Source organism: Argopecten irradians, chromosome 16 (genome assembly GCF_041381155.1).
Source record: "Argopecten irradians isolate NY chromosome 16, Ai_NY, whole genome shotgun sequence".
NCBI classification, from domain to species: domain Eukaryota; kingdom Metazoa; phylum Mollusca; class Bivalvia; order Pectinida; family Pectinidae; genus Argopecten; species Argopecten irradians.
This window is the reverse complement of record NC_091149.1, coordinates 19,515,759-19,537,718: the sequence shown is the minus strand read 5'-3', so window position 1 is coordinate 19,537,718 and position 21,960 is coordinate 19,515,759. Positions and strand designations below refer to the sequence as shown.

General features: G+C 31.9%; 1 protein-coding gene and 1 long non-coding RNA gene across 3 annotated transcripts in view; both read left to right on the top strand.

Annotated features, from left to right (window-relative positions):
- Positions 1 to 21,960, top strand: part of LOC138310219 (uncharacterized) — a 146,191-nt gene that overhangs the window by 47,569 nt on the left and 76,662 nt on the right. The gene's annotated exons all lie outside the window — the stretch shown is intronic.
- Positions 2,882 to 19,666, top strand: LOC138310480 (uncharacterized). Its single transcript, XM_069251708.1, has 9 exons — positions 2,882 to 2,918; positions 6,109 to 6,408; positions 7,253 to 7,486; positions 10,254 to 10,387; positions 12,932 to 13,260; positions 14,161 to 15,106; positions 15,422 to 15,458; positions 15,683 to 16,000; positions 18,259 to 19,666. The coding sequence occupies exons 1-9, from the start codon at positions 2,897 to 2,899 to the stop codon at positions 18,585 to 18,587; spliced, it is 2,649 nt and encodes an 882-aa protein (XP_069107809.1). The 5' UTR covers positions 2,882 to 2,896; the 3' UTR covers positions 18,588 to 19,666.

Here is a 21,960-nt window from a genome sequence, read left to right as displayed (position 1 = left end):
TGAGAGTTCTCTTCGGCTGATTCAAACTTCATTAGAGTAGATCTTCACTTAAACATTTTTATTCGTGGGCTGAAAGTCAAGGTCATTTATTGGTTACAACTTCAAAACCCATGCATTACTAGTTCTTAACTTACCTGGCAATGACGGAATTGTAAACTAAATATAGTGAAAAGCCCGCCAAATTGTCTGACAATTTTGTTTATATTCAGTTATTACAGCAAAGTAAACAAAACATTACTGGTAAGTCCATCCTCCCCCATCCGTCTCCATGTAAAAACATCGCACCCGTACCGGTCCGTAGTTTGCTACAAAGATGATGTATACTCCACTCCGAAGGGGTGTGTCCGGCTTTTGGAAACCTGGCAGTCTGACGCATGTTCTATATAGAAGGACATCGATGCATTGTTTCATACATAGCTTGAATTGTGTTGAAATTGAAGAAATCACCAAACTGTTTTATGTCATTTTTTTTAGCGAATACACATGGGTTTGAACGTTACTTATTTGTTTAATTTTACCATTCACGATTTTTCATTTATCTATTTTTTATTCTATGTACATATATTTAAGTATTGTTTTTTAACTCTCGAATTAATCTAACTTGCTTTTGTCAATATTTTACCTGTTAGTTTTATTTATTTTTATTATTTATACATACATGACATTACTGCTGTTTGTATATCTACTAGTCTATTGAAACAACTTTTTAAAACATTTTTTTACTCTTGAATTCAAATTAAGGCAATTTAGCAAAATTATTAGACACACATGTCAATTTTACTGCTTTATTTGTCTAAAGATTCGTAGAAATTTAGACTGCAGTTTGTCAATCGAAACCGAACACTGCGTATTTGTCAATATTAAGTTTCCGTACATGACTTAACAAACTCTGTTTGTCCAATTAATTTAAAACAACACTGCTTGTTCGTGTCAATATTAAGTTTCCGTTTGCAGAATTATTGAAACATTAGATGCACTGCTGTGTTGTCATACATTACGAAGTTTAACCTAATTATAAGCTACAGCACTACTCCCTCGAAGACCCAACATAAGTTTCCGTACAGTTGAAACATTAGACTGCTGATTTGTCAATATTAAGTTTCCGTATGCAGACGATTAATGAAACATTAGACTGCTGTTTGTCAATATTAAGTTTCCGTAGTCTGCTGTTTGTCAATATGAGTTTCCTGCAGAAATTAAGACTGCTGTTTGTCTATTAAGTTTCCTATTCAATATTAACATTATGCTCTGTGTCAGTATTAAGTTTCCGAACTGCAGAAATTTAAGTTGAAAATAGACATGCTGTTTGTCAATATTAAGTTTACCGTATTGCAGAATTAAGTTGAACATTAGACTTGCTGTAGTTTGTCAATATCTAAGTTTCCGTATTGCACGAATTATGATACAATTAGACTGCTGTTATGTTTAATTTCCGTATTGCCTAGATTTAGTCAGATATTAAAGTTTTCCGTATTGTCAGAATTAATGCAGAAACATTAGACTGCTGTATGTCAATATTAGAGTTCCCGTATTGCAGAATTAAGGTTGAAACATTAGAAACAGTTCAACATTAAGGTTCCGTGATTGAATTGCATATAATTATAGTTGTCAATTTTCAGGTTTCCGTACTGCAGAATTAAGTAGAAAAGCTAGTAAGACTGCTGTTTTGTCAATATTTAAGTTTTCCGTATGCAGAATTAAGATTGAAACAAGATAGTACCTGCTGTTTGTCAATATAATATTCCGAACTGCTGAATTAAGTTGAAACATTAGACTGCATTGTTTGTCCTAAATATTAATGTTTTACTGCCGAAATTTAAGGTTTTGAAGCTGAATTAAAGTTTGTACTGCAACAAATAAGTGAAATAGACTCTGGCTGTTTGTCAGCATTAAGTTATCCGTACCTGCAGAATTAAGTGAAACATTAACTGCTGTTTTGTCAGAAAACGCCGAATTATGAACAATTAACATTAGTACTGCAAAAATAAGTTGAAAACTAGACCTGTCATTTGTCAAATTATTTCCGTACTGCTGAATTAGTTGAATACATTAGACCTGCTGTTTGTCACTATTAAGTATCCGATTAGAAGTAAGAAACATTAGACTGCTGTTTGTATTAAGTTTGCTCAACTGCAGAATTAATAAGTCACTATATAAGTTTACCGTACAGAGTTAGCAATAACTGCTGTTTTGTCAATATTAATTTTCCGTACTGCCGTATTAAGTTTGAAACATTAGACTGCTGTATTGTCAATATTAATTTAAGTTTACTGCCGAATTAATATTGAAACTGCAATATAAGAAAGTAAGTTGAAACTAATTAGACTGCTGTTTGTCAATATTAAGTTTCCGTATTGCAGAATTAAGTTGAAACATTAGACTGCTGTTTGTCTCAATATTAAGTTTCCGTATTGCAGAATTAAGTTCCGTACTGCACAATAAGTTGAGAAACATTATACAGCTGTTTGTCAAATATTAAGGTCGTCCTGCAGAATATTTTTTTGTGAGAAACATTAGTCATAGGTGAAGGTTTAATATAATCTTTATATGATTGCTTTGTTTTTCATTAATATAACACTGAAAATGCACAACCCTTTTTCTGTAATGGATTTAGTAAAATATGTCCAATATTATGATGTGGAGCTTAATAAGCCTACATCTGAAGTTTGTATATTCAATCTAGATATATTACTTTTCTAAATAGGAATCTTGGTAAGTTTGAATAATCAGTAACATAAATATCTATTCATTTTTGATATTTTAATCAGATACTAGAACAAAGACAAATTGAATCTACGTGTTATATTGTTTCGTGTTTGCAAATGTATTAACTCTCCATCTCAGTTGATAAAAATTGCTTATTCAAAATGCTTTATTTTTCCATAACTTGCTGGGAATGGCTGATTTCCAAACAGTTGGTAAGTAACATATTATTTTCAACAATATACTTTTTCAACCAATAAAATTACACCATACGCCACCTTGATTAATTGATCATTACTAAATTGTTAATAAATTATAAGCATAACTGACATTGTGCTGTGCAAATAAAATATGACTATTTCTGAATTTTTATTAATAAATAAAAAAATATTGTCCTTTTTAATAGGTATCTTAAAAGGTTTTCTTTATTTATCAACATCAAACATTGATGTGTTTTGGACATTTTAACCAGAAAATTGTACAGACAAAATTACTATCAATATTAATGCGCCAATAAATAATTATGATTTGTGAAATGATGAGGTAAAATGTATCTTATAAGAGGATTAACCAGCAAATGATAATGCCACTTGTTATCTCTCCCACCTAGAACCTTGATAAATGTGCTTTTTATACATTGAATTCATGAAACATTTTCATTATTAAACAAAAATGTATTTATGCATTATTTATAACATTGAGGAAATGGGACTAAGAAATTCGTGATCATCTTGCTTTTTGCTTCCATATAAGACATCTTCTAGTTTGGTCATTACATTTTTATCACGAAATGTCTGTAGACTAAATAATCAGCCAGTAGGCGTGTTGATGATAATCTTTTAGGAATTGTATATATATTGCGAGGTTATTAATTCAATGATGAAATCTTGTCTTGTTTTTTTATCTAACAATGAGGATACAAAACCCTTTATGTGTAATATAAGAAGTAGCAATATGCAACATAATAAATGATGAACATCACTAGCATAATGATGAAGGTATTGTAAGTATATAAGATTACTTCTGAATTTTGTATAATTAGTTTAGAAGTAATAATTTTCTAATTGATCTCTAGCTCTGTAGACTTACTAATCAGAGAGTAGGCATATTGATTGAACCTTTTTAGGTGTCTCGGGTAATGTGTCTGAAGGTTTTATATGAATATGCACAATACTTTATGTGTAATGTATTTAGTAAAAATGTCCAATATGATGCTGTGCAACTGAAATAAGCCTACTTCTGCAATATATATATATATTGTATATTAAATCTATATATTACTTCTCTAAATAGGAATTAGTTTAGAAGTAATATTTTCTTCTAATAGATCTCTAGCTCGGTAGACTTGTTAATCAGACAGTAGACTTATTGATGGAGAAACCTTTTAGGTGTTTCGGTAATGTCTTTGAATGTTAAATATAAGCTTTATATCATTATCTTGTTTTTCATTAATCTAACAGTGAAGATGCACATCTCTTTATGTGTAATGTAAACGTCTAACAACATAAATAATGAAAATAACTAGCATTATGAAGTGCAAATGAAATAAGCCTACTTCTGAATTTTGTATATTTAATCTAGATATATTACTTTTCTCAATAGGAATTTTGGTAGGTTTAAACAATTGTTAAGATAAAAATCTATGCTTTTTGATATTGTAGTCAGATACTAGTACAAAGACAAATTTAATTTACATGTTATGATCGTGTTTGAAAATGTATTAACTCACCTCTCCATATGAGTTTATTAACATTGCTGATTTAAAATGCTTTGTTTCTTTCATATCTTGCTGAAAGTAGCCATATGCATTATAATAAATAATGAACATCACTAGCATAATGACGAAGATATTAATAGTATTTAAGATTACTTCTGAATTTCGTGTAATCAGTTTTATTTGATGTAATATTTTTCTAAATAAGACTCTTAAAATGTTTGAATATTCAACATCTATCATTGTTGCATTTAAGTTTTCCACAAAATTGTACAAAGAAAAATATCATGTTAATATAACAGTTACGTTTTTTGGGAAATACATTGATTTATATTTCATTGACTGTATAAACATTGCTAATTTGCAAGATTTGTTCTTTCTTTTCATTAAGTCATTGAAGTGATATCTAGTTTTGTAGACTTCATATTCAGACGTAATGAGTATTGATAATTACCTTTTATGATGTTTTGGTAATTTTATGAAGGTTCTTGATTCAATATTGACATCAATATCTTTTTTTATATTCAAGTGCGTAATGAATTTAGTAATAATAACGAATAGCAAATTATACACATAACTAGCTGAAGTCTTTGTAATATGTGCAAACGAAATAAGACTATTTCTGAATTTCAATATCAATTTAGAAATATTGTATTCTTTAAGGATCTTAGTATTTTATTTTTAGCAACATTAAACATTGATGCAATTGACATTTTAATCAGACAATAGTACAAAAATTAAATATTAGTGCTTTTTGTTGATTTTGTTAGAATTATATTATATTGACGTATTTTGTCCATGTGAATTTATAACAGTGCTGATTTAAAAAAGTTTTTTCCCATATCTATATATATATCCTTGAAATAGCTTGCTTAAAAACATATAGTAAATGACGTTTATTTACACAAAAATACCTTAACCGGTATTTCACAAGGTCATTAATTGTATTAATCTAAATCAACCAATACATACAAATTAAGCCTAAAGTATTTAGCTTGAAGATAATCTCAGGTGCTGAAATAAGTGACTTGAAATAAGTCAGCAAGAGTTAGACAGAATAATTAAACGGTAGACCTACAACCTTTTACAGTTTTATTCTAACATATATATATCATTGTCTTATTGCTTATCTAACATTGCAGATACACAGCCATTTCTGTGTGTTGTATTTAGTTAAATTACAAAAAACATCGATAATAACCATACATCTGAATTTGCTATAATCAATCTAGAATTGTCACTGTTTTGTTTTATGTTAGTAGGTATAAATTAATGTAAACATTCAATTTTGATGTATTTTGGACATTTTAACCATACATAATACAGAGACAAAGGAGGCTATCACTTCGTGCCGTTGGTATTTCAATCATTTCATGCATTTCAAATTATCTACATTACAAATGATTTATGATTACGTTATTTAAACCATGAAAACATTTTCGACATTTAAAGTTATACATTTGTTCGTTTCCTTATTCTTTAGCAAAAGTTTCAATATCGTTCTGTTGTATTGTTCCGTTTTTCATGTGTATTCAGTGGTTGTTTGTTTTCCTTATCGTTTTTTATCAATAAAGAATGATAAAATTGGGACATTCTATAATCCTGTAATAATCAAGAATTTGGTACATAACTAAATGAAGATATTTTCTGGCATAGATTTATCCATTAATTGATCCTTGTTCACAATTCAGCGGACGTCAGAAACTATAACAGATATTTGAGGCTGTTCAAGGGACAGACAGAAAGTTACCGACACATTCGGGTAGTGTTCGTAGGCTGCAAAGGTGCAGGTAAAACTACTCTGTGTAGACGTCTCCAGAACAAGTATGTCGACATCACATCAAGAAAACCAACTTTGGGAGCCGAATTACACCCTGTTTGGTTCACTATCAACATGGCGGACAAAACATGGCAACATAGCTCGGATCATACGCCAACTAAAACCATTGAGAAGCGTATGGCAGCAATGATGCCTCTTCCTGATTATGATGGTGAGTGTAAAGGGAATATTGTAAACGGAAGATAAAAAGAGCTTTATAATTGTAAATGATATTCTACTGTGTACCTTATTACACCTTATACACACCAATAAAATCGGGGGATGTGTTGTTTTTGTACGGTTTCTTGTTGAAGTGTAATTATACTTAAATCTTCAATTTTCTTCCTTGAAGGGTTGAAGCACCCCGAAACCCGACATACCTTACTCAATAGTGAATAGGGGTGTACACGAACCGTTTTATCCGGGATAGAAAGTCCAAAATTGCCGCCAGGGCCTATTTCCTGTTTTAAATTTTTTGCCTTCTGTTTCGGTAACAAATAGACTCTAGAGTGTTATAAGGATGCCGAAAAAAGATATCAATTATTCGAAGAGATTCATTGCCATGGTAACAAAATAGAGGCTTCGATTGATAGAAATTGAGTTTTTACTTTGTACTTGAAAAGATGAAAATTAATCCGACGCAGCGCTGTTACATTATACATAAAGGAAAACCACTGAGAAATAACTGGAATTCAAATGAATAATGAAATAAGACAATTTGTTTTATCATACAGACTCAATTACTCCATTATATTACATTCGGCTCGATGCGTCACCTCAACTCTAAAAGTATCACCTTTAACCAACACTTGGTTACTATGTTTTGACTGTAATTTAATATCGTGATTATGTTATACAGTGTGATCCCTCGGTTTTAGTAAGCAGTTTTAGTACTGTATTGTAAATAATAGCTGCACATAATCTCAAAACGATGTCAATTTATTTCAACTCACTCTTATATAAAAAATAAAAAAAAAATGTATGTATATCACTTTTGTCGTTTTATGGTTAACTAGAATTACCGCTACGAGAGCCAGATAGAAAGCGACGTCGAGAACACGCCAAAGAAGTGGACGCCATCAGTCAACATGCTTCCATGAAGAACACTTCTGACAAAGCCTACCTATCACTGTGGGATATGGGAGGACACGAAGCTTTTCAATCATCCCACAATATCTTTATATCGTCTCACGGCGTGTATCTTCTGGTCTTCAGACTCACAAATTTCCTCAAGGACGAACAGGAAACTGGTAAACAATATCTTCTCTTTAATTAGATATATTTTCAAACCTCAAGATTAAAGGACCTGTAACGTACATTTGTTAAGTACTAATACTTTATATCTAAAGAGTTATTCATTGTCTGAAATGAGAGAATTAAACTAAATACGCTTTGGGAATTTCTTTCAAAATGAGATTTCATAAATGTTCACAGTTTAAAACGCTGAACAGAAGTTGTTTAATATGGCGGCGTATTAGGGCCGCCATATAATTTTATTTATCCTGTACGTACAAGTTATTATCATGTACGTACAACTTAGTATCTTGTACGTAAAACTTAGTATTTTGTACGTACAAGTAATTTTCTTGCCCGTACAAGATACAGGTAGTATCTTATACGTACAACTTAGTGTCTTGTACGTACAAGATAATAGATTTTACGTACAAGTTAGTATTTTGTACGTACAAGTTAGTATATTGTACGTACAAGTTACTATATTGTACGTACATGTTATTATCATGTACGTACATCTTAGTATATTGTACGTACAAGTTAATTATCTTGTACATACACATTGTTATCATGTACGTACAAGATAATATCCTGTACGTACCAGTTACTATCTTGTACGTACAAGTTACTATCTTGTACGTACAAGTTATTATCTTGTACGTACCAGTTACTATCTTGTACGTACCAGTTACTATCTTGTACGTACAAGTTATTATCTTGTACGTACCAGTTATTATCTTGTACGTACCAGTTACTATCTTGTACGTACAAGTTTTATGTTGTACGTACAAGATAGTATAATGTTGAAATTATCGGTATTAAATGCATTGTGACTGGTTTACTGTCAAAATGGCATTGCAGTAAGCAATACGTATTCTCCATACCCTTTGTTTAAATCAAAGGGAAATATAGAATACTTTGCCTTTTGTGAAGTTGTGATAAGTTTATATTTAAATGCCTACAACGGAGCATAAACAATTATCATTTGGAGAATAATTAATGTTTAACCGTGTGCATATATGTCTAATTAACACAAAAACACATAATGTGTTTTGCTTTTGTTGGCTGCGCAATCAGCACCTCATTCTATATAGGGTATAATGCCATGGTCTTTTTCATAATGTAATTTCCAATACTTGTATTATGTAGTAAAATATAAGCTCAAAATTGTCAATGATAGTTTAAGTTTAAAAAATTAACTTTTGTCACCGAGGAAAATATGAATTCGTTTACTTCATTTTTTTTATATCCCGCAACGAAGTTAAGGGGTATACTGGAATCGTGTTGTCCGTCTGTCCGTCAGTAGACACAACTTTTTCCGGCGAATTCCTCCTAAACTACAGATTTTTTTATGAAATTTGGTACAAAGAACCCTGACATTACGGTTGGTATCATTCGGCCAATCTGGCGAGAGTTCTAGTCGTAGATATATCATAGCCAGTTTATCACTAAATATATCTTATCTATAAAACAAGCGACTACTACGGTGTCCTCGCATTATAAATACATTTTTTTAATTATACATTAACCGATTTAATTGATAATCCGGCAAATTCAAATTAAGATTGTGAAACATTAATACTTCAGTGGTGAACAGCAGATCAACTCAACTTGTACGTAAAAGATACTAACTTGTACGTAAAAGATACTAACTTGTACGTACAAGGTATTACATTATAACTTGTACGTACAAGGTATTACATTATAACTTGTACGTGCAAGGTATTACATTATAACTTGTACGTGTCGGTGTCTCGCAAGGTATTACATTATAACTTGTGCGTACAAGGTATTACATTATAACTTGTACGTACAAGGTATTACATTATAACTTGTACGTGCAAGGTATTACATTATAACTTGTACGTACAAGGTATTACATTATAACTTGTGCGTACAAGGTATTACATTATAACTTGTACGTACAAGGTATTACATTATAACTTGTACTTGCAAGGTATTACATTATAACTTGTACGTACAAGGTATTACATTATAACTTGTACGTGCAAGGTATTACATTATAACTTGTACGTACAAGGTATTACATTATAACTTGTACGTACAAGGTATTACATTATAACTTGTACGTACAAGGTATTACATTATAACTTGTACGTACAAGGTATTACATTATAACTTGTACGTGCAAGGTATTACATTATAACTTGTACGTACAAGGTATTACATTATAACTTGTACGTACAAGGTATTACATTATAACTTGTACGTACAAGGTATTACATTATAACTTGTACGTACAAGGTATTACATTATAACTTGTACGTACAAGGTATTACATTATAACTTGTACGTACAAGATCTATAAAATTATATAGTGGCCCTAATACGCCGCCGTAGTTTAATGTGTCATGCAACTGCCGCATATACTGACGGATAACTACTGCCTGTTAATAGTGTGCTTTAATAATTCTTTGGAAGGTAATTATTGTTTTTAAGTGTGTTAATGTTGTTTCAGTGATATAATTTTCTGAACAGAAATGCTGTAACTGGATGCGAAGACGCTTATATTTTCCCTCGGCAGTAGCAGTACAGTCTCATTCGGTTTACTGAAAAATCTTTTTCCTGTGCATCAAAGAAGCGTCGAGTGAACCCGAGTAAATAAAAGGCGATTTGCTTTCGTTTTGAATGTCATCTCGGCTTTCCTAAGTCTCGCAAAAATAACACCTTCTATAATAAGATACTTACCATGTAGTATCTATATTAGTGTACTTTTCGATTAGATCTACTCGGTCTAAATAAGATATTTGATGTATTTTACAGATCGAATGAAGAAATGGATTCGCCTGATTGGTACATTTTCTTCAGATGAACTAAATGTTCCTAAGTTCAAAACCCATGCTCCTCCTATCATATTTGTCGGCACGTTCCTCGATGAATTAAAGAAATCGTCAAAGGTATATACAGTATAGTATTGCCACTGAACAGTGGCTTCTGCGGCGAATGTCTGCTTATTCTTCTTGTAACCTCAAAATAGTTGTGATGTCATCCCTTTATAATCAAGAAACACGAAATAACACTTTCGATTGTCAGCTGGTGTATGTTCTCTGTCCGGATTTACACCATATATCTAGGTTTAAAGGTGGGGTTCCAAATCAGCCCACACTCCGATTTTTTTAAATTTTGCAGTGTTAAAGGTCTATCTATATAACTATTTTATATGTGCTTTTCATCTATTCTGCATTTTTTAAAAAGGCATAAAGGGCCTAAAATAATGTTATCTAACAATACTTGGGTATGTGCCTAGGGGGGACCCCTTGTGTCCACCTTTTGAACATACTTTTTATTTTTTTTTTTAAATATTTTTGTTAATAAAAGATACTTCATTCTTTATTTCATACCCATTTATAATGATATTTACTGATTATTTTAACTACAAATTGATTTTGGCAGGATTAAAATTGATGATATTGGGTGTGCTAGAAATATTTGGCAAGTTATCGGTTTTGGCCATACTTTTAAATCACTTTAAAAACATGCTATAGGTATAATCCTATGACAGATACTTTTTCATAAAATTGAAATCCGGGAAAATAGCATTTTTTAGTTTGTTTGAAATGTAGCCAAGAGAGTGTTTTGTTTTTCAAATCAATACTTGCCTAGCTGACTGTAAATTCAAAATTGATCATACGTGACATAATATATTAACAGTTAGTGATATAATTTTGTAAAATAACATTTTTACTATGAAATTAGTGCATTGCTATTCTTGCATTTTCCCTAACAGTACAAAAATGACTGGCAATAAGATATACTCTTGGGTAAAACAAAAAGTGTTTTTTTTTAATATCAGAAATCAAACAGTTGTTGGACAGAAATATATTTTCGTCAGCAACTCAAACTCAAAAGATACAAATTAAGGTTATCCACCCCTCTTATGTGGATAAAAAATATTATAAATTTAATTAAATAAATTAAAGAGGAAAATAGAGTTACTCTTGATTTTCAAATATAATATGTTTAATCTTAAAAGAATACCAGCACCACAACGGCTACAATCTTAATTTTGCCGATCAGTGGGGCTTTATTTCGTTACAATGAAAACAAAGTATTTAATACTGTTACTATCTCTTTCGGAATTCCCTATAACCCATATGTACCAATCTTCACTTATATCTAATTATATCTAAATTTCAACCAGTCAGAGGCCTCTATTTTGTGTCCATGGCAACCAATCTTTTTGAAAACGATACCATGTTATTCAGCATACCTCATAACCTCTATATACAAATTTTCACTTAATTATGACATCATCTAAATTTTAGCCAATCAGATGCCTCCGTTTTGTTACCATGGCAACCAATATTTTCAAAGATGGCACCATGATAATATTATTACTATACACTTATTTTCACTTACACAGGACTAAGGAACCATAAACAATGAAATGTATAGCTAGGTATACTAACAGAGAAGTCGCCCGTTGCTACCTACACTCTCTATTTTCAAATCACTCAAAAACTGTTTTCCCGGATTTAAATTTCGAAACTAATTTGCACATAGACATAAAATTTCATGAGGATATTTTTAATGCGGGTTAAAATTGTTGACAAAACCCGTAACAGGGTGAAATGAGATGACAAAGACCAATGTTTCGTTTTCGTTTTTTTCCAAAAGTGTAAATGATTCGTAAAAAATATGATTTCAAACAAAATATTTTTTGCTAAAAATCTAAACGAAATGATTTAAATATAAGGTATGCGATCTACTCAAATGATTTATGGGTACAAAATGTAGAATATTTTAACAAAAGCTTACCAATTTTGGCATGTTTGTGCAGGTAGTTTAATTAAAAATTAATATGAAGTTGTCAGGCTCTTTGGGCCTTTTTAAAATCACAAAATAAAAAAGTAGTGTCATTTCCAGGAGATAACTTGTAGTACTTTCGAGATGCAAATTTTCAAGAGAATTGGGCTGTGGGCAGTGTCTATAGGATTTTTAACATTAGCTTGAACACCACCTTTGAATTATAAGTTTAATTACAATATCTACTTACAACTAAAATAATATATATAGTATGAATTTATATGAATAAGGAAAACACAATACGAAGACACTTTATTACTTTCGCTTCATCAAGGGAGCCCTTCAGAAACAATTGATGAATTTGTATATCTCCTTTATTATATATGAATATAATTTCTTTCGTTCCTATATATTTTAATTTAACACCAAGCGTACAGTTATTATGTTTAAATGCTAAAGAAACACATATGAGAATAATCAATTACGTATGAATGTAAGATGTACAAATGTATATCATGTGCTAAAACATACAGCATAATATATTTAAACAAATATTACCATCTCTATAATATATTGGTTATTTCATGGTGTTAAACAGTATCTACTTGTCGTTTTCATTGACATTAATGATAGGGTATAAATGTGGATGGATATTCTACTTTATTTATTTTCGTTTTTCGTAAAAAATGTTGTAGGACTACAACAAAGACATAGAGACAATACTGAACAGTATTACAGAATTTCCAGAGCTTTCAGATTTTCATTGTGCCAAATTCTGCGCGGTTGACAATAGCCTTACTGATACAGCTGAATTTGGAATACTTCGAGACTTAATCACAGAGACAGCCGAGCACCAAGATCAATGGGAAAGAAAACTACCAACTAAGTGGTTAAAACTAGAGCTGGACATGCTCAAGGCAAGAGAAAAGGGCACGAGGTTACTCCAATTGGCAGATGTCATAAAAATGAACAAATCATCGATTGCCCCTTTGGCAGATGAAGATGAAATCAAACTTGCATTAGAGTGAGTAGGCATTCACATTAATATTTGTATGCGGTTGAAGTGTTAGTTAATTTCACTTTCAATAGCTTTGATCTGTTTTGCTAGGAATGTATTATTGGAGTATTATTGGGAGGCTGAAGTTGGTTCCGAGTTCCAAGTTCCGAGTTCCGTTTAAGGATTTTGATTTTTAAAATAAAATTTAAAAAATTCAGTTTATGTAATTTGAACATATTACAAATGTTCTCTGTTGTGTTTTGTCATTGAGAATTTGTGATAGAGCTAGTTTAAATACGTTTTCAAATAACATCTATTTCCGTTTAAGTAAAACGGAACTCGGAGCCAGTTCCTAATTCCGTTTCAGGAAATTTTCTATCATTTTAGATAAAAGTTGTCCATGCTTTGCACATATTAGAAATGTTGCCTGTTGGCTTTTTAATGGATTAATATTGGTAAATCCACTTTAATTTATTTTTCTCTCAACTCCCATTTCCGAGTTCCGTTTAAGGAAATTCTCTATCATTTTAGATAAAATTATTCCATATGCCTAAGACATATGAAAAATGTTGCTTGTTGTCTTTTTTCATAGGTTACCAGTGATGAATCCACTTTATTTTAGTTTTTTATCAACTCCTATTTCCGGATTCCGTTTTAGCTTAAACGGAACTCGGAACTCGGAACTCGGAACCAACTTCAGCCTCCCGTATTATTTACATTTAGCAGAGAACAATAAGACAGCCTTAAGATAGGAATTATAGATTATCATAATTTGTTTTGAATAATAACCTAATTATTTTACAATTCATTGTTCTTTTTTGTCTGTGAAGACTGATTTTGATTTGGAATTATATTTTAAAACTAAGACGTAAACTTGATTTCATTTATCTTAATGTAAGTGATAAGAAAAGTATCGTTTATGTTTAGATACCTGCACTGCACAAGGTCTGTGATTTATTTTCGAGAGTTCGACACAGTAGTAACGGATCCTCAATGGCTGGCCAATTTCATCAGAATATTTATAACAGACAATATTTTTCTGCCAACGGACGACCTTCCGCTGTTCCGAAAATTGAAGTTGTACAAGTCAAATGGAGAGTTGACTCAAGAGATGATTAATGGTCTCCTCGAAAGAAAAGACAACAAAGCTTTCCGTCCATACAGATCAGCACTCTTTGTTCTGATGGAAAAATTTGGCTTGGTAGTGAAAGTTCAAATTTCGAAAACAGTACCACATTTTACCGACGAAACCTATATCGTTCCTAGCAAACTCAAAGTGCTGCAAGACGTCAGCGACATCACGAGTATAGTCACAAACCTACAGCAGCATCATGGTCACGTCTCCAAAACGTTATGCTTTGTATTCAATGCATACATGTCTAATGAATTGTTCCAGCGAATCTTGGCTAGTGTAATGAAGATGTACAAGCTGACGTCACTACCAAAACCAAGTGTGAGAGAAGCAACTACTGGTAGTGTGACAACATCATACAATGAAAATTGTCTCTACAACGGCTTTGTCTGCTTCGAAGTCGATGACAACTACAGTATGATTCTGTCCATGCATGCAGAACGATCCACCATGGCTTTGACAGCCTTCAGTACCTCAGCAGACGGTCTTCCGGATGACTCAGGAAAAGTTTTACGGCAATCTATCGAAAGAATTATCCAGGAAACATTACAACTAAGTAATCAGCAACACTTTCAATTCACGCTCAAACTACATTGTAGCTTTTACCTGACTCCTTACGATACTCCGGTACACCTATACAGAGTTATCAACTCAGAAAGCGGCGTACCATGCAAAGGAGGAGAATGCCAAGGACAACATCGTTTGTCAAAGACAGATGCCATTTACTGGGGAGTTGAGGAGGTAGGTGTTATAGTTAATAGCAAAATAAATATTAATATTTATACTTCATTTCTTTATTTCCTTTAAATGTGAAAAATTTGAAATTAACACGTTTATTACTTCAAACGGATATAGAGAAATATCAATTGACTATGGATCATTGTAATTATTTCGTCGTTTCCTATTATCTAGAAGTCACATGCGTTTTTAACTACATTTATTCTAATTTTATATATATGTTTGCCTTTAGCTTTGATTACTTTTTTTATATGATATTATTATTATTTTCGACGAGTACGCTTCTAAAATATTAAAATGTGTCCTTCTATTTGGAAGGGTTCTGGAGATGCGCGGCATGATTTGGATGTATCGAGTAAGTATGTCTGAAGTAAACAAACAAAATTAGTATTTTACTATTTGGATTTTGAAAAAAAAACTAATAAGAAAACCTCATTCATTTTCTTATGGACGTTGTAGACATTGTTTAAACTAACTTAATGCACCAGTTATTACAGCAGTAGTGCACCGCTGATGGTGCAAAATATATCATTTATCCTACTTAAACACATTCAATAAAGTAATTCCAATTTATTTCAGGCACAGGGATTGATATCAACATGGATAACCACAGACCGTCTCCACGAGAACTGGGTCGTCTGTCCCGTCTGGTCAGCGGTTCTGGATGTGAGATGCTATTTATAAGACTTGGTCTGCCTTACCCAGAAATAGATCAAACTAAATGGGAGTCAAAGAGCCTAGCAGGAATCACAATCATTACCAAGATGTTTCTGAAATGGACAAACACCTACCCAAATCAGACATTCCATCACATCCGCGAGGCGATGGAGATGGTCGACATGGCAACTGATCGTTTGGACGAAGTGTTAGAATCAGACGAGGATTCTGAAAACCAAGGTCAGTGACATTCTCTAAATACATTATTCAAGGTAAACGCTGTTATATCAGACAATAAGAAGAAACGTTGTTTACGATATGAGATGATATTAAAATGTTTTAACCGATGAAAATGCGTATTACCAGCAGGATTAAATAGACAGATGGTTGTGACAAAATTATCACAATCAAATATGTATTGCCATCAGTTACTTGTTACTAACACGTTTATTAGAACCATACAGCGAGATACGGCTGCCCTAGATATGGACGATGTAATATTGTTAACAGGTTATACGGTACGTATGTACATTCTGCACAACGATAATTTGTGTTTTACTACTTTCTGTTTTAATTGACATTTTGAGTGAATGGGAGAGTGAGTGAGTCAGTGAGAGAGTGAGTGAGTGAGTGAGTGAGTGAGTGAGTGAGTGAGTGAGTGAGAGAGTGAGTGAGAGAGCGAGTGGTTAAGTAAGTGGTTGAATGAGATAGTATATTAGTTTATTAGTTAATGGTTAAGTGAGTGGTTGAGTAAGAGGTTGAATGAGCGAGCGAGTGGAGTGAGTGCGTGAGTGAGTGAGTGAACGAGTAAGTTAAGTAGGTGGTTGAGTAAGTGGTTGAGTAAGTGGTTAAATGAGATAGTAAATTAATTAATTAGTTAGTGGTTAATTGAGTGGTTGAGTGAGTGGTTGAATGACTGGTTGAGTGATTGAGTGGTTGAGTCAGTGAGTAAGTGGTTAAAGTAGCTCCATACTTTTGGGAAAATCCGTCAATTTTTTCTAACAGATCTTATATTCTTGCATTTTTCAATCTGATTCCAAATTTACAAAACATCATTGGTGTTCCCGAACTTCTTTTTGAGATATTTGAACTTGAAATATACCATCCGTGCAAATTTGCTGGCCGGAAATAGAAAAAAATTATAAAGTTATGTTCTCTGTAATATTAGGGCGAATGCTATTTCGATCCTGTAGATTTTTTGTCCTACATTTCGAACGATAGAACAAAATACAAAACTGTTGTTTTTTTTTTACAAATGCTAACTAATTTTCGTTATTTCCCAGGACCGTTTCTATACGTAATTATCATGTTTTGCCATATTTACGCCCTTAAAAAATCAATGAAAAGACCAAAAACGACATGAAAACCCATGTCAAAACCACAATATTTGCATATGATATACCCAAGGTATTATAATTGTCAAATATCATATAAAAACATAGAGTCCTCGATAAAATTTTCACAATTTTGAAAGCTTGAAGTTTGTAACTCGCAACCCTACCCCTATTTCATCCAATGATGAGATGGGATATATTTTTTTTATAAATCATGCCGCAAAAAATATTCGACATCAGTTCATATGTTTTTGTGATATAATATCTGGTTAATGTTTGTTTGTTTTTATGATTTTCTGCACATTTTGTGTTTTAATGAAATCCGTCTGCGATTTTTTAGATTTCCGGAATTTCGGCCGGGCGGGTTCCCTCTTATCATTTATTGCAACGAACTTTGTTTCCGGTTTTTGAAGAGATCGCATAATTTTATTTTCATTTCATTGCTTTGATTTGATTTTTTTTCATGATTTCAAACATTCAAAATTATATGTAGACAATTTTCATCTATTGAAAAAATATATAATAACAGTGGGATGTCGTAGCGTATCGGAAACCATTCTGGAATTCAAAACAACCTTCCGGTATAGCGTCATATGAATTGGCGCAGTTTTCAAAAGTATGGACCAACCTTAATTGCTTCAGTAAGTAGTTAAGGGACGGAAGGGGTTAAGTGAGAGAGTGAGTCAGTGGGTGTGTGAGTTGGTGACGAGAAGAGGAAGACATTCATCAACAAGGGACAAATAGATAAATATCGGTTAAAATAATTTCCGAAAGTAAATGAATGTTAGTCAGGTGAAATTCCTAGCACTTATCGTATTTGCAAAAGTAAGCGTCCCAACTTTAGAATATTTCAACTTTTGATAAATCAAGCAGAAAAAAGTTTTATTTGTCGTTATAATGAAGTTTTTTTTTTTAAATTTACACTGTATCCATAATACAAACTATTCATATTCACATGTGACAAAAACATAAATTAGTGACAGAAAATTAAAATTAACGAAATAAAATAAGAATACGCTTGACCTTTTTTTTTAAATAAAATTCCAATTAAAGATTAATGAAAGTTAGGTTTAATCCTTTAATTAGCAGTACATTCATCTGTTGAAATCACTTTTACATTAAAACCGTGTCATAAGTATAATGTTCGTTTTTAATTTTACGCAGGAGGTGAAGTTTCCATTGATGTCGGAAGAAGAGTTCCCTCTGACCAAGAGATCATGAAAATTGCCGACAATATTGGAAATGGATATTTCAACCTTTTCCTGGAACTTGGGTTGTCTCCTCCCACTATAGAACAGCAAGAGGTGAGGTTTCCAAACAACATCCAGTCGAGATTGGTGGCTCTCCTCCGCAGTTGGATAGACAAGTTCCAAACCAGGGCCACTATCGGTAGGCTGCTGACAGCGATGAAATATTGTCAAATGGATTGGTATACGACAGCGCAGATCTGGTCACCGCGGCCGGGGAATTCTGGTACAGCAAGTGAAAGCTAGGACAGATGGGTTTGGTCATATCAACGTATTATGTCGGTAGTAGTTACCGCCGGGATAGAGACACAAAAAGAAAGTACTTAAAGATTCCCCTCCCCGCTCAGATGGAGAGGCTCAGTGATAGAACATTCCATTAGAACATTTCGTACTTTGCCAATCAAAATGTAAATAATTAATACAGCTGGATTAATTCTTATCATGTTATTTAAATGAAATCGACTATTTGTCATTTTTTATTCAAACTGATTAAATACAATTACTTTTTTTTGTTTTCATAGTCGAGTTGAAAGTGAGATTTCAGTCATTGCTAATAAATGTATAAAATATTTCTCAAATTCATTATCGCATTGCTTTATATCATATTTGTAATCCATATGTAACACACTCATTGTATAATTATGCTAACACGTTACTGATATTTTTGTAATCATATTAAAATGTGATAAATACGTAAATAGGAATAACAAATCCACACTTATTTAGCCACTGAAGATGCCGTTACGAGATACTGTCTTCCTTATATGTCAAAATGTTTTCTGTTATTAAATAGATAAGTGTATATTTCCCAAACGACGCCCGACATTCTGAATGGGGTCAAGTACTTAGTGACCTTATAGATATATGGAAGAAATGAAGGCTACTTTTTCTAATTTAAACGGCGGGCAGGGAAATTTTGAAAAAAAAATCCTGTAATATCTTTGTGTTTGCATATTTAGATTTTTAAAAAGTCAACACAATTCGAAACCTTATTTTTCCTTGTACAATTGCTGGTAAATAACAATAGTCAGAGCGATGTGTTAGTTTTATAGTATTTTTTATGTTTATATATATTTATCCATAGTAGAAAGCTACTCATTTTTAAACACCATAGGTACAATGCACGACTGAAAACGTACCTGAGAAGACTTTTTGCTAACATAACTACTACGAATTTAATCCATGGAGAAGAGTATGAAATGTAGATAATGTCAAATGATTGATTGCAACGCTTATCGTAAGTAAAAGATCCGCGTCACCTTTAACGTTTGAGTCTGTGCTACGGGACTGGTAAGATAAATCTGTCTCTATGGATACTTTATTCGTGGTCCTTTTAATGTTTTTCTTTTGTTTATTTCAGTCTATATCAAATTTAATCCATTGGATAACTTATGTGTCATATTGTTATTAAAGATATGAATACATTTTCTGTAAGATTAGTTACATTGGAAACTGGTGATATTGAAGTCCTATGGAGAATGGAAAATCTTCCAGATTTTATATGTTTTAAGAGGGGTAAATGCGTTTTTGTTTACAGGAATTATACATCTTTTTTCAAATTTATTTAGTAATTCAATTTTTCCTATTTCATATCGAGTGGGGCCCACTTAATCTTATTTTTCATTCAAATTTCTGATTTGATATCCGACACACAATCACACGCATTTGAACATGTATTGTGCATAGCGTATATGTCATTTGATCATAAATTGGGTTGCGCTTTTAATAAGATGTTTATTTAAGATGTTTAATTTTCAAAACAAATTTAAAAGAAGGTTTTTAAATTATCAATTGTTTTTGATTGTATGTACCAAATACTGTATAGCGCGTTAAATTCGCTGGATCAATATTTCATGGTTTCATATAATGGACTAATTTCTATTTTTTTTTCTTATGAATGACAATGGCCTTCCGCTTAATATTTCGCTGGAATTTACAATTCGGATTTCAATGGAAACAACGAAAAAAAAAAAAATGACTGTTAAACAGTACAAACAAAGATTTGAAATTGTGAAGCCTATTATCTATTCATACATGGTAATTGCACTAAAATGTTTAAATTATTGTTGAAAATTTTGTTTGTTTGCTTTGTGAATCATCAAACAAAAGCGCGATTTTTATTAGATTTTACCCTCTATAACACTTTGTATATGTAGTTAACATAATGTAAAACCTTTTAACGTTTTTATCTATATAAGCAGAAATACAAAGAAAATGTAACTTTATGGTATACCTACACTCATTGTAATGTATGTTTCCTCATTAATGTTGTTGATATTTTAGCAAACAGTTACATTATATTTTTCACTACCTTTCCGCAATGGCTTTTCATTTTCAAAATATGAATGTAAAACGAGATTGATAATTTTGTAGAGTCACAGAAGTTATTAGCTTACCGTTACTACAACACTTATAATCACTTTCTGAAGAGTTTAATTAAAATAAATCCAATGTTAATTTTCATAACGCGGGTCGTCTTATGTTTCCCGCCGTAGTCCGAATTAACAATCAATGCGTCACACGGCAGAGCATCGCAATGAATCTTCACTATTACATATATTAAAAAAGGGAATCTTACCTTTGATTGGTGTTGTAACCCCATCTTAGGTCATCAATATAAGTTTTCTTATGCTATAGTGGATTTTAACAAACTTATTTTTTTATTTAGAAAGGTAGTTGGCCTTTGATATACAAATTGTAAAATATCAAACATTCCCATTTTTTATCGTTAAGAGCATTAAGCATCCGTTTATGGCTACTGACCATTGTTGTCCTACAAAGTATCCTGTTATCATGACATGCTAAACATAAAAAAACTGAGAGAAGTTGAGAAGAATTCGAAACATTCTTAATGGTGGTCGTTGTTTGTCCATGTCGTTTTTTAACATGACGCCAGAAAGAAGCAGATCATGCAATCGTACAATGTAGAACAACAACTAATTTGTTAACAGACATATATATATCATTACATATGTGAGTGTGTTATTTTAACTTTGAATTGCTTTATTTTGATGATTTGTGTTTTAAATTTAATTACTAGTTTTTGATTATGGTTTATATATGCTGACTTTAATTAAGAGGCTAGAAATGGATTACGTTTGCGTGCCCTTTATAATATCATAGCTAGATTATAAAAAATGTATTTGTATGAGAAATATTTAGCTGTACATTTTGATTTTTTTGTATCAATTCTAAACTACTTTGGCCTAAAGAGTCAAGTATTTGAATTGTCGTGCGTGACCATTTCGCACAGGGTAAATGGAGATATTTACTCTCTTCCATGAATATAAAAAGATTCTGTGCATACTTGATCTTCATCCAAGTTTACTTATGTTTCCAAAGGTCCCAGATACTGTTGGTCCCGATAATGGAAACTAATTATTTAAAATCAAACTTCTTGCTGTAAAAAATGTATATTAGCAGGGTTGACTCGTCCTCAGATGACGCAGAACTAAGTTGTATACCTTTCATACATTTTATGTATACCATCATGTGGCGCAGAAGCCCAATATGGCTAGTAAATCAACATTCTGTACATTTTGTTTGGATATATTGTATGTTATGCAAAGCGTTACATTTATGTATGTTTAAATGTACATTGATATACGCTAAATATGAT

Excerpts from the sequence above, each read along its gene's own strand:
- LOC138310480 (XM_069251708.1), top strand. The coding sequence starts at position 2,897 with ATGGCTGATTTCCAAACAGTTG. Across the intron at positions 7,487-10,253 it reads CAAGGACGAACAGGAAACTG|ATCGAATGAAGAAATGGATT; the intron begins GTAAACAATATC and ends TGTATTTTACAG. Across the intron at positions 15,107-15,421 it reads TTTACTGGGGAGTTGAGGAG|GGTTCTGGAGATGCGCGGCA; the intron begins GTAGGTGTTATA and ends TCTATTTGGAAG.